Source organism: Thermobia domestica, chromosome 6, assembly GCF_964235325.1.
Source record: "Thermobia domestica chromosome 6, izTheDome1.hap1.1, whole genome shotgun sequence".
Taxonomy (NCBI): domain Eukaryota; kingdom Metazoa; phylum Arthropoda; class Insecta; order Zygentoma; family Lepismatidae; genus Thermobia; species Thermobia domestica.
In genome coordinates, this window is record NC_137459.1 from 36,329,838 (window position 1) to 36,342,544 (window position 12,707).

Genomic DNA, 12,707 nt, shown 5'->3' on the forward strand with positions numbered 1-12,707 from the left:
ACCCCTCTAGCGCCGCGTATAGGGGATCAATTATAACAGGAACTTCACAATACGCAACCATTTTCTAGACAGAAAGGTAGACGATATGATCCACTTGTAGTAGTGAGACTGTGGAAAATATAATGGTACGAAAAGTAGCAGCGGTCTGAGAGACGGTCCATAGTACTTACGGGTTAAAGGGAATAAAAACGTTTTGACACCATTTCTGACATTGAGAGGAGCAGCCGAAAGTCCTTCAAAAGGAAGCCTTCCAGAAGTGTTTCCAGTCATGAATTTAACGTTGTGATCAAGGGCGCCGATTTCTTTGTAAATTTGGAGGGGGGGGGGTTATTCAGATGGAGAAGGCATATATATGAGGATTTTAAGACAAATTGCATTCAAATTATACCAAATATTGTGTATTCATAAATACAATGCGGGGGCCCATATGAGATTTGGGGGGCCCGTGCCCCCTCAGCCCCCCAGGATCGGCGCCCTTGGTTGGGATAAGTGAATTTCTAGCGAAGGACAATACTTTGAAGGAGATAAAACAAATTCCATATGGACTTATTGCTTTGTTTCTAATAAAATTATTCACCGTATTTTTAGATCACACCTCGTAATACCAGATATTTTGCGCTGATTTTCTTCTTCCAAGAAAGCCTTCCGTACCCCGAAACTATTAATTACACATGCAACTACAAAAATTGAGTTAGATTTTATAATTGCCTCTCCAAGGTTTGTGTCTTTACGCAAATAATTTAAATTTGAGTCACGAAAATTCTCTACACACAAAAAAATATTCCACGTATTGAAGACGATTTATACCTAAAACTGTGTTTTCCTTTTCTGGATTGGGATACACAATTCTATGTAATAACGCCTGGAGGATATAGAAACAGATGCTACTAGAACTTCAAAGTTAAATTCTGTTCCGTTATTCCCTATAATTATATTTTCAGTATTGCCTTACTAATTATGGCATCAGCATTGCTGATGCATTGCGCTTTACTGCAACCGATATAATTTAAACTTTGTAAAATTCTTTTACTTCTTTGAAAGGGATTTTTCTAGAGAACCGTGAGGTGCTCCGCCCATTACTAGCAAGGCTGTTGTAAAATTGGCAGTTGCATCGATAATTTGACAGATTAAAGTACTCAACATACAGTTATATTTTAATTATAATGCATGTTTACTGTATATAGCTCGGATATATACAAGGGGACCCAAATTATGTGTATAAAGTTTCAAAGACTGCGGTAAAGAAAAAAATGAAATGAAATCTTTGAGTTTTACGTCCCACAATTATGCCGGTTAGGCTAAAGGAGACGGTGATGATGAGTAATGAATGGAATGAAGAAAGTGGGAGGAAACGAGAGAACCCTGAGAAAACCCACGCACACGGTGTTTGTCCACCACAAAGTTCACTTGGCGGGGGCTGGGATCGAACCCGAGACCCCAAGCACCAGAGGTGAACGCTTTACCACAGAGCCACCGCGGCTCTGCGGTAAAGAAACTAGCAACATAACTTTAACATAAAATTCAACATAAACACATTACTCCCATACCTTCCCCTACACGAATTTTAATCTCTGTTCTCCATAGCGTGGTTCAACAATGCACCATTCAAATCGATACATGCCTGGAAACGAAGAGCAACGTTGACGCAAGCAACTTACAGACCCGTACTGGTATCCTGTGGCACTCTTTTGTGATAGCTTCCCGTAATTCGGCCAAATTGCGTATGCAATGTTGATACATTTTGTTCTTTAAAACACTCCATAAGAAAAAGTCAGGAGGTTCAAATTGGGAGATCGAGTTGGCCACTCCACAGACCTACATTGACCGATCTAGCAGTTTGGGAATGTTCCATTCGGCCACTCTCGCGCTGGTATGGTACACTAACAGTTCTGAGGCTAGTAACCATTATCCTCACTCTCAGACTACACAGTGTTGCCATACCAGAATCACGAATACTGCAGACAGTCAAACATCACATACATAATTATGGACCACTCTGTAGATATGCATTAAAAATCCTGAAAACATGCAAGCAAATATACACTATAAATAGTATTATATGCACTTAAAAAACAGCATATTCATTTCAGACTCAATTGTTTTCTGTGTGCAGAGTGAGGTTGTACAGTTCACAATTAAGAGTTTTTCCAAGCGTCCTCCTTTCAAACTTCATTTGTTGCCTGTCAGAATGTGTTAACAGACCGAAAGTGACCTTTAAACATCTACTGACATGATCGGGCAACATTTGAGCGACTTGGAGGAAAACACGGTACCACTATCTCTGATAAAATTGAGTTAATAGGTGGAATGGGTTGAGATCCGACCTCAGAAGAATATGTAGGAAATTTGAACTGTATGTAGGTAGTGTTTCGGAAATATACCTGTAGATAGCAGGGAAAGCTTGGTTGGTAGGTGTCATTACATTGCATTGCATGGAAATGTTGAACTTGTTTTTTTTTTTTTTAATTTACTCGGAAGTTAGAAAGAAGTTCTATGTAGCGTAGTGGCTAACGCTCTCGAGCGGTCCCGGGTTCAATTCCAGTGGGGACATTCGTCAAAAAATGTAAAAAAAAACTTTCCCAGGCCACTCAATCTGAGTGAGGTTTTCCTGGGTTTTCCTCATTCACACCAGGCAAATACAGGGAAAGTACCTAACATAAAAGACCCAGACCGTTTTGTTCATTCTCCATTCCTCTCTTTCTTCCAACTACTTGAGTAGTGTCATTGCCGTGAGACGTCACCCATCATACTTGATGAGCTAACAAGGATATTAGATGCCGAAAACACAGAAATCTAATTCCTATTTCTAATGTTAATCGAAAGTTAGAAAATGTGATATGCCATTGTCTCTCCCCAAGCCGCCCATTTGCACAACACTCAGAAAGTTCCGGACACATATTTGCCACAGATTTATTGATTCTACACATGCACTGGTTGATTGAATTGATGTTTGATTTGTGGTAAACAATTTATCCTGAATTTGAAATAACCATCTTATCCATTTTTTCTTTAACCGTATTTTCAGTTTCAATTGGGGCAGAATTTTAAAAAGTTGGTTTTTCTAACGAGTTTGAGTGACTCAAAGACGGATGCTTGACTTTCCAAACACTGAATTGTTCGAAGAATTGTCGGAAAATGTACATAAATGGAATTAACATCTTGATGGTAGAAAACAGTATTGTCATTACTCAAGTGGTAAGCAAAATATTTTCTTAATGCACACAAAACTAGTGATTCATAACGTCGAGAATATTAAAATGATTCGTAACTTCAAATACCCGTGTATGAGAGATACGCAAAAAGAACATGCACTAACCTTGGCAAAATATGTTTGCATATGCGGATATTTATTTTCTTAACGTCCGGACCTTAGTTATAACAATTTGAAAATGAAAGTGATACCACAGGTAAACCAGATGAACAAGGACTGTTTAGACAGCGAGGCACATTCGTCAAATACTTTCCTGAATTCTAATATAGGTGGCGTTAGTGTAAAAGTAAAGTCAAAGCTGCTACTGATTGGATATAAGGAAAGAAAAAAATGTTTTAATTCTGGATGAGGCGTTGGCCGGAGCCCTCTCATTTGCTAACATTATATAATGGAAACTCGGAGGGCCGCCTTCACACGCCATAAACGTTATACCTTAGTATAGTTGGTAACACAGTTAACGACTTTCAACTGAAGGAGCAACCATTTACAATTTATACATTTTTAAATACACTTTTTCTACTTTGAACAAAACTCAAATGCAAGAGAATGTCAGAATATAAAACAACCGTAGAAAATAACACTTGACATTGACGCCTTCATAGAGTTTCTAAAGTTAATTTGTAAAACACAAAAGATAGGTAATTAATTTTAATAAGTTAAAATATAAAATACTTACCATTGGGTTTTGCCGTAGATAAGAAACCTCTCACTTGATTCACGACTGGGATCTATGCAGCGCACAGTATATGTTTTAAAAGTTCGATGGTCTTTGTATGTAAGAGTATTACCGTCCACGAATAAATTCTGCCAATGTCCATAAGCCCAACTCGGGAACCTACAAAATGGATATAAATAAATAAATTAATATAATAATAACAAAGAGAAGGATATTTATTTTGAGAATATTTGTCACAATTGATTAGTTTTGATTGCTGTTCCTTAGTCTAAGTTCTACAAACTCCAGAGAAACAAAATACTTATAATATTATTGATTTGGTAACAGTCTTAACTGTTAAATATCCAATGTATTACGTCAGTGTGAAATACGGGTACTCTTAAATCAAAATACTACACAAGTAAATTTATTTTAAAGAAAATGAAGTACTAGCGTATCAAAATCTGGTGATTATCGTGCTACTAATAATAACTCTTGCAGTCATATTCAGAGTCGTTTTGACGCGTGATTAGCGTCATACTAAAGAGTTCGACTATCATATGTTTCTGCAGTAGTCAGGCTCTTAGTACGACGCTAATCACATCGAAATGACTCTGAATACGGTCCTTGCTGTTTAGCATGCTGAAAGTTATAAATGTAAAGTATACAGAAGAAAATAAATTAAGAACCCTCACCTGCAGGAGCTTGCTTCTACTTGTGCTGGCCAACCTGAGGCACGAACTGTTGTTAATACTAAGGTCTCGTAGCCGTCAGTTGCACTTCTAAGATCTGAACTGCACGTGGAATCACTTGAGAACGCTAAGTAGATCCGACCTGTTCCCACCTCTTCTCGGTACATCTAAAATAAATAAATAAATAATCAATATCTTGTCGAAATAATTCGATTTTTTTTAAATCATGGGCCTTATGCAGAGTCGTTTTGTCGTATGATTAGTGTCATACTAAATACTTGAGTACTGCAGGAAACATACGTTAGTCGATCTCTTTAGTATGACACTAATGACGCGTCAGAACGACTCTGCATAAAGCCCCATAAGTTTATTGGTATTATGGAACTTACTATTGAAATGTGTAAATCAATTTACAGAGATCTTTGAATATATAAAATTCTACACATTGTGACAAAATCAGCCAAACGCTTCTTTTTGGCCTCTTTCGTCAAAATAAGGCAAAGTAGTGCAGGGGTAGATGCTACAGCCAGCGACAAAAGTTCTTTCCGTTTGTTGAAATTAGTTTCGTAAATAACTTCAGAATGGAAGGACAATTTGAGTACATTTTCAGTAGATTAAAAAGAATGTAATTTTCTGAATGTGCCAGCCATACCATCGTTGTACCCAAGTAGCAAGAAAGCTTTCGGAAAGTTGACGCGAGCTTGGCTTTTGGATTGCTATAAGCTTACACTTGACACGCATGATTTCATACAATTTGCCTTTTGTTGTACTTGCAAGCGATACTTTAGATCCTTCGCAGAGCGTCATGACATCACTAGCCGTTCACTGGCTGTTGACTTGCTCTTAGCGTAAAACGACAAGCTTGAATGGAACACTGAACGCAAGGTTGCCCCCATGTAACTACTTTACTGGAATCCAGTTTGCGGCATGGTTGCACGCTTTCCATTCAAGCAGGATGCAAGCTTGCCGACTTCCAATGCAACGTTACAGCAAGCGGTTTGAAAATTATCTCTGCTACTAGGACTTGCTTCAAGGCTTATTGTTATTTCCAAAATAAATTTTACCAAACGGAAAGAACATTTGTCGCTCATTGTACACACTCAGAGACTGTTAAGATGCTAATAGGGTTATGTGAGTTTTCTCAACTCTGTCTACGTGTATTTTCTTGGTGTAGTGTATGCATCTAGATGTTAAATTTTCACAGCAAGAACACGTAGACAAACTAAGCAAAAATTACCCCAGGTTACGTATATAATACGAATTCTAGTCCCAATATTGAATCTACAATTAATTATGCCCCTGTATACTATACCATATTCTATTCTCATATTAAATATGGAACTGCCTTCTGGGGCATAATTCGTCATAACTTCAACATATATTCAAACAAGAATTTTAGGAATGATCCAAAAATAGACTAAAAGATTGCGATCTTAGCCAAGAATTTGGGAATGATGCAAAATAATAATAAATAATAATAATAATAATAATAATAATAATAATAATAATAATAATAATAATAATAATAATAATAATGCATCAAAATATTGCGTGCGATCTTGGCCACCAATTAGTTTCTGGATCAGGGGCCACAATATTTTTGAACGCTCCCTAAATCGAGTTTTCGTATTTTTAGGGTATATATATATATCCAGATATAAGGCGCAGAAGAACATTTTTGATTGAAATATATTGGATTTTTTGATCCAAAAACAGAAACGTGTCGTAAAAATCATTACAAATTCACCACCAAAACGCACCAGTTGTAAGAAACTATTTGAATCATTGAACTACGATGACAGTTCCTTCTTTATACATATTTGAACTTTTCAAAATTACTTGGGATCATGTGGATGGTATTAAAATAGATGATGATACAACTATCCTACGCGTGGAAAAGAAAACTTATCTACTGTGTATTATAGAAGATCTGCATACGGAAAATCAGATATCTCTATGGCTGTAAACTGTATAATAAGCTACCTGAGTATATAAAAATACTCATAGAAAGAGTTGCTTTGTCAACTTAGTGCCCAAACTGCTATTAAATAACATATTTTGTACATAGATTAATACTTAAGCAGTTCATTGTTCAATTTCGAAAATTGTAATTAAATTTTTATTGTATATATCAGATGGTAAATACAAATACAAACATACATATATATCCAGTAATTGAAGTAGTAATTAAGTCCATATATATAATTATTATATAGATTGTAGAAATGGTTTAGCTTATATCTTTTTTGCAAGTTGTTAAAACAAGAGCACTATATTTGTATTAAGTATTTTAGGGCTATCTGTTTTAAGTACTCACAAGTCCTATACCATTTTGTACAATATGTTTTGCAGAATCATTAATAAATCTATTTTAATCTACTTTACACCAACTACTAAGAATTATGTCATGCCCTTCTCGCTGGCCTTGTGGCTAGCGCGCTCACCTTTGGTGCGCGGAGCCTTGGTTTCGATTTCCGGTGGAAAAGTATTGAAATTTGTGTCTTTCGATTTCCGATGGAGGGATCTCATATAGCCTCATAGCTGAAAGGAGCGCCAAAATTCTACGAACAAGTAACAAAGTCCGGTATAGTTTACTTGTGTTGAAAGCCACTTTTCTATATCAAGGACAGCACCACATGAATAGAAAGCATGTGTGTTAGAGGCCTGCTCTGGAATATGTGAGTCTGGTATGGAAAGAAAGACTTGTTATCTTTACTGAGTATTTCCTCGGACACATCTGAGAAATTTTGGAATAGTACATTATGCCTTTCCCTGCAGACACCTCATAACTAGGGTAGCCTAAACAATTAACTTAATTTGACCCAAACTGAATTTAAACATTATAGGATATAGCTCATAAAAGAACATGATCCGCTAGATGGTGCATGACCAGCGCATCACATAACGTCATTACTCTGGATTAATAGACCAGAGTTCGTTACCTCTTCATTCAAATAGATTCTCAATTACCTCACGATGCTATATCTACATTAAACATTTTGTGTTCGTACCGGGTATGAAACCTGTACCACACATTTCAAAGGCACGAAAACTCAACATACATGTGTACAATTTCTCAATAAAATTATACGTATTTAACAGGGAAATAATTGATGTAGCAGAAAAATTGATTTTACATTTCATCTGTACTCTTTCTCTTAAAAAAAAAAAAAGTTCTATCATTTTTTTCTGAAAATATAGGTGGAAATATTTTACAATTACTTATCGTCTTTTCGGGTGCAGAATAGTACCCGTTCAATACCACATTTATGTAAAGTTTTGTTGTATTGGACCCCCCCCCCCAAGAAAAAAATCTGGGTATGCGCATAGCTTTCACATCTTAAATAATATGTTAGAAATAATAGGATGTAATGCAAACTATATTTCAATAAAAGGACCGTCGTTTAGCAATGGCAGTTGCGAACAAATTCAGGCGTGTAAATCTTGTATCTTTGTAATACAAATTCACCACAGCAAAGATTTAAAAATAAAAAAGTAATGTAAATAAATAATGTTGTGTAGATACACGAGGTTGTTATCGTTCTTCCAAGGCACGTGCAAGCAGTCGTATTCAAAAACCTGAGTCAAATTCCCCTTTTCCCCTCCCTCGCGTCTCCACAACAATTTCCTTCGTTCCAGCCGCGTTGTTTGGTTGCATACGTAATTCGTTGGAAAGTTCGGCTCACCTCATGATCATAGGGAAGAACCGGCCGGAAGATTATCTGCCAACATAATACGAAACGAACATTTATTCAACGAGAAAAAGGGAGTAGTAATCGTCCCATTTTAATGACTCGAAAGGGAATTGATATTTCACAACAGGTTATAGACCATTGTTCAAATTCTTGAATAGAAAATACTATTGAGTTGAAAACAACATTGATGACACCTTCAGAGTCATATCTGTGATGCTTTGAACATCAAACATTTACAAAATTAGCCAGATAGTATATGTAAAACTTTCTTAAATAACCTAACAAGTACCAAATTTATAAGTACACCACGTGGAGGAGTTTGGTTTGTATGCCTTGATATCTACTCCGTTCACACTGAAACCGGAAGTGGTTATATATGTTTGCTACTTCTAGTTTTAGTATAGAGACTAAACTAGACATGGGATATATTCTTGGGACACTTAATTGGTAGCAGAAAACCGCTTCTCGCTATCTATTACCATTTTGACCCTATAACGATCAACGTTTAAACCGGAAGTAGTTATTTTTGCCACTTCCAGCCTAAGAAAAGCGTTTCTCGCTATGTCTTATTATTTTAGCTCTATAGGCCTATAAGTAGATCAACATTAAAACTGGAAGTTGCAGTGGATTTCAACTACATTCTTGCAGGGGAGTCCACAGAAATCTAATTGGTAATCTGCCTGTTCCTCGTCCATGTCATCAACAGAACAAATTGTCATCAGAGCGTCTTTCACGTTAGAAGTTAATGCTTAAAGCGGATGGACTGTAAGAGGATTCACCTCCATCCGCGAACGATAATAGTGTCTATATTGACATATCGAACAAATATACAAGTCTGGTATCGGTAAAATAACACGTATTATATACTCAGAGTATTACAAAATATGGTATTCTCTTTTGTAACGGTAAAATAATATGTATATTTTCTATCTATATATTTAAATGCTAGGTTTATATGTTTGTCTCCAATCCTTTCGACAATGAGGTCTCGAAAACCCGAGTCGTAGAAACGTGTCATTTTCACTGGTCGATTTCAAATTTTGTATCGATTGGACAGTTCTAATTGAATATTTAAAAAACATGGCCGTTGTTTCTTTATTCCTTGTTTTAGGCATACACTGCAAGTGTTGAAATTTTCAAAAAAAAGTACAGCAGCATATCCTATGAGTTAAACAATCCAACACAACATAGTTGTATACAGGGCTTGAATGTCTCTGAGGCGTTTGTTTCACTGGCAAATGATAACGAAAAACAAAGGATAACCATTTCTCCAGTCTAAGATGAATCTTTATTGTTTGGAGTATTTTGCCCAAAGAACACCATATATCACTGGCATTATAATTAATTGTGTGTGTAATGTATTTACTTATTACATGCTGCATGTTAGAAGAAAGAAAATACTGATTATGCATGAATTAGAAACTCCAACGGAAGTAGGCTCAAATCTTGCAAACGGTACGAGATATTGGAAAAATAATTGAAAAAATCTCGCCTTTATGGTACCCCTTCCCAATTTTTTTTTTTTTTTTTTTTTTAATCAAGAAGTCTTTCACGTGTGTCTGAAAAGGGACATGTACAGATGATGTGAGGAATGACAAGGAGATTCATGCTCGTATGTGAATGATGCGCTGTGTAGAGAGCGCAGGTTCAGCTAGTAGACATGTTATAAACTAAAAATTTTTCAAATACCGTAAAGTTGATGTACGGAAGGGAAATTGACCTTTCGGTTTCTCAGTTTATGGGCTTTGTCTCCTAATTTCTTATGACGGTGAACTACAGTTGCACGTGGATGTATTCCTATAGGAGAATCGAACCTAAGTCTACCACACCAAACATAAGAGCACTAATAATTTACATTTATTCGGCTGCTGGAAGATGCATTTTAGTTTGCCTTAATTGATGAGTCAATTATGTCATGTAGGCTAAAAAATAATGGCAAATGACGAATCAATTAGTGAATTAATAAAGTGAGATAGAAAAAAAAACAAACAAACACGACACACTATATAATGTTAGTCTACCATAAAATTCGCAAGGTCATAAAATAACCTCTTGGAATCGAACACTTCGTTTTCTGATTACAAGGTTGGCCATGCACCTGATTCACTTTAATATACAACATACATTTCTTTTTTCCTTTACATATGGTTGTTTTCAGACGAAAGTGTAACTTCCTACATATACATACGTTCATGGAATATATATCGTGGAAGGTAATTTGAAGGTGGCACGAAATAACGTAAAAAACAAGAAATCCTGGAACAAAATTTCGTTTACGAGTATTTCCAAAGGCTATATCATTGTTTTTCTTTCTGATTCATGCTTTGTACTACCTTCGTCCATTCATGTTTATGATCGTGACCATTTCTCTAATGTAATACTTGTGGCCTTCTGATTTTAAATTGTCGATACAACTTTAGGGCAAATGGGACAATGCCCTCTATTTGTTAAAAAGGTAAATAACTTTATTTTTAAGGATTTATTATATTTCTTCCGTTCCAAGTGCTGGAATAAGGCTTGAGTGTCATAGCAATTGCGCGAGATATGGAACACAATTCACACGATTTGACAGTGTGAGTTCAGGTATTATTTTTAAATCCAGTCTGCGTTTATTTGCTTGAGACCTTGGTGTATCCAGGTTACTAATAACGTGGTAATATGGTTGGCATTTAGTGCTGGATTAGAAACTCATAAGAGGCCTCATCACTGCGAATTTAAAATACCGCTAATTTCACAGTAATTATGTGATATCTTCAAATAGATAAAAGATAATCGAAAATTGGAACAAGACCTCCCTAGATAATATTATTCTGCGTGAGATACCGTTATCATGACTCATTTATCTACTTTCGATTTCAAGACATTTAGAAAATCGGCATTTATTTTCGCGTTTCTAAATAACTGCAAACGGAAAGCTACTAGGTGACTCGTGATAATGGTACCGCATGCAAAATAACATCATTTAGGGAGGTCTTGATCCACTTTTCGATTATCTTTTATCTATTTGAAGATATCACATAATTACTGTAAAATTAGCGGTATTTTAATTTCGCAGTGATAGGGACTCTTAACACTTACGACAGTAATTCGAAGCTCTCATGAGTTTGTGGAGGACAATGTCGTGTCTGTGTCCGGGTTCTCTTTCCTTCTACATTATCATTCCAATAATTATTTCACACTCATCTGCTTTCATTATTCATCCATTTTTAAAAAAAAAATCCGGGGGCACGGTGGTTCAGTGGTAAGTGGGGTCCCTGATTCGATCATCAGCCATCTAAGGTTATGGTGGAAACATCATTTTTCGTGGGTTTTCTCTGGGTACTCCTGTTTCTCCCACATTTTCATTCCACAAAATATTCCACCACTATTCACTTGCCTTGCCTCATGCGTCTCCTTTAGCCTAAAGGGCAGAATGTGGGACATTAAACTGAAAGATTTCATTTCATTTCATTAATAATAAGAAAACCAAAAAAAAAAAAAACATGAACATGGTATAGATATTATTGAAAATTAAGAACTTTGTAATGTAAAAAAAAAGAAAAAAGAAAAGAATCTAGCAGAGCAATCAAAACTTATCCTTGGCAGATACAATATTTACTTTCAAACCTAACCTCAGATGTCACGCTGCGTTCAATGTTTTCATCCATAATTATAGGGTTATGTTTAGAACGCACTTAACAAGAATACAATACGAAAAGGCGCGCCCTTTGAGCTCACTCCGTTGGAATGCTTCCATCCGAGACTTTGTGTAGTTGGGGTCGTTGATGAGTGAATGCAAATAAAATATTAAGCTGTAGATGCTGGACGTAATAAATACTGTCGGCGGAGATCTAACAGAAGGTGAAGAATGATTGCAGGAGTCAAAGACCTGTTCAAGGACTGTGATTTGCGAGGAGGTCGGGTCGACTTGGTGTGGTGCTACCTCAGGAAGCTACGAGGGATGCTGTAGGTGGTGAGGTGCATTCCACGACAGCCAGGAATGCGACTAAGCTTTAGGGGCACACACCTTGTTTGTTTTGCCGCAGTCGACCGCATCAAAAGAAGCAGAGCCGGTAGTGGCTCACTAGCACGTGGATCCAACAAGCGTGCGTTTACACTGAATTAAACTTGGGAAGCCCTAACTCACAGTAATAATACCATCCCGGATGGCAAGTGATCATAGTAAGCCACGTTCTGGGATTATTTTGACTCAAGTTGACATTCAAGTCTTCTTCAGATATCAGTAAGACTTGAAGTCACTTTAAACTATGCCATTAAGATTATAATTGTTAATTACATCATATTTTAATGATTTTAAATACGTATTTTGATGTTGTGGCCCGGTAATTAATTACTGTTATTTGAAGATCTTGGATTAAATTTCCAATGTTGCTCACATAATGTTGCCAGAATATATATATATTTTTTCACGGTTTCCTTCAGCTATTCCAATAGTATCCTCGAGTTATACCTGA

The 12,707-nt window shown here is 36.3% G+C and overlaps 1 protein-coding gene across 1 annotated transcript in view; it reads right to left on the reverse strand.

The window, feature by feature from the left end:
- LOC145687938 (uncharacterized) overlaps positions 1 to 12,707 on the reverse strand; it is a 264,861-nt gene that overhangs the window by 87,683 nt on the left and 164,471 nt on the right. Inside the window, exons 6-7 of the mRNA XM_081761511.1 lie at positions 4,562 to 4,725; positions 3,888 to 4,046 (exon numbers count right to left, since the gene is read on the reverse strand). Coding sequence (XP_081617637.1) covers positions 3,888 to 4,046; positions 4,562 to 4,725 — 323 coding nt within the window. The remainder of the gene's footprint in view (positions 1 to 3,887; positions 4,047 to 4,561; positions 4,726 to 12,707) is intronic.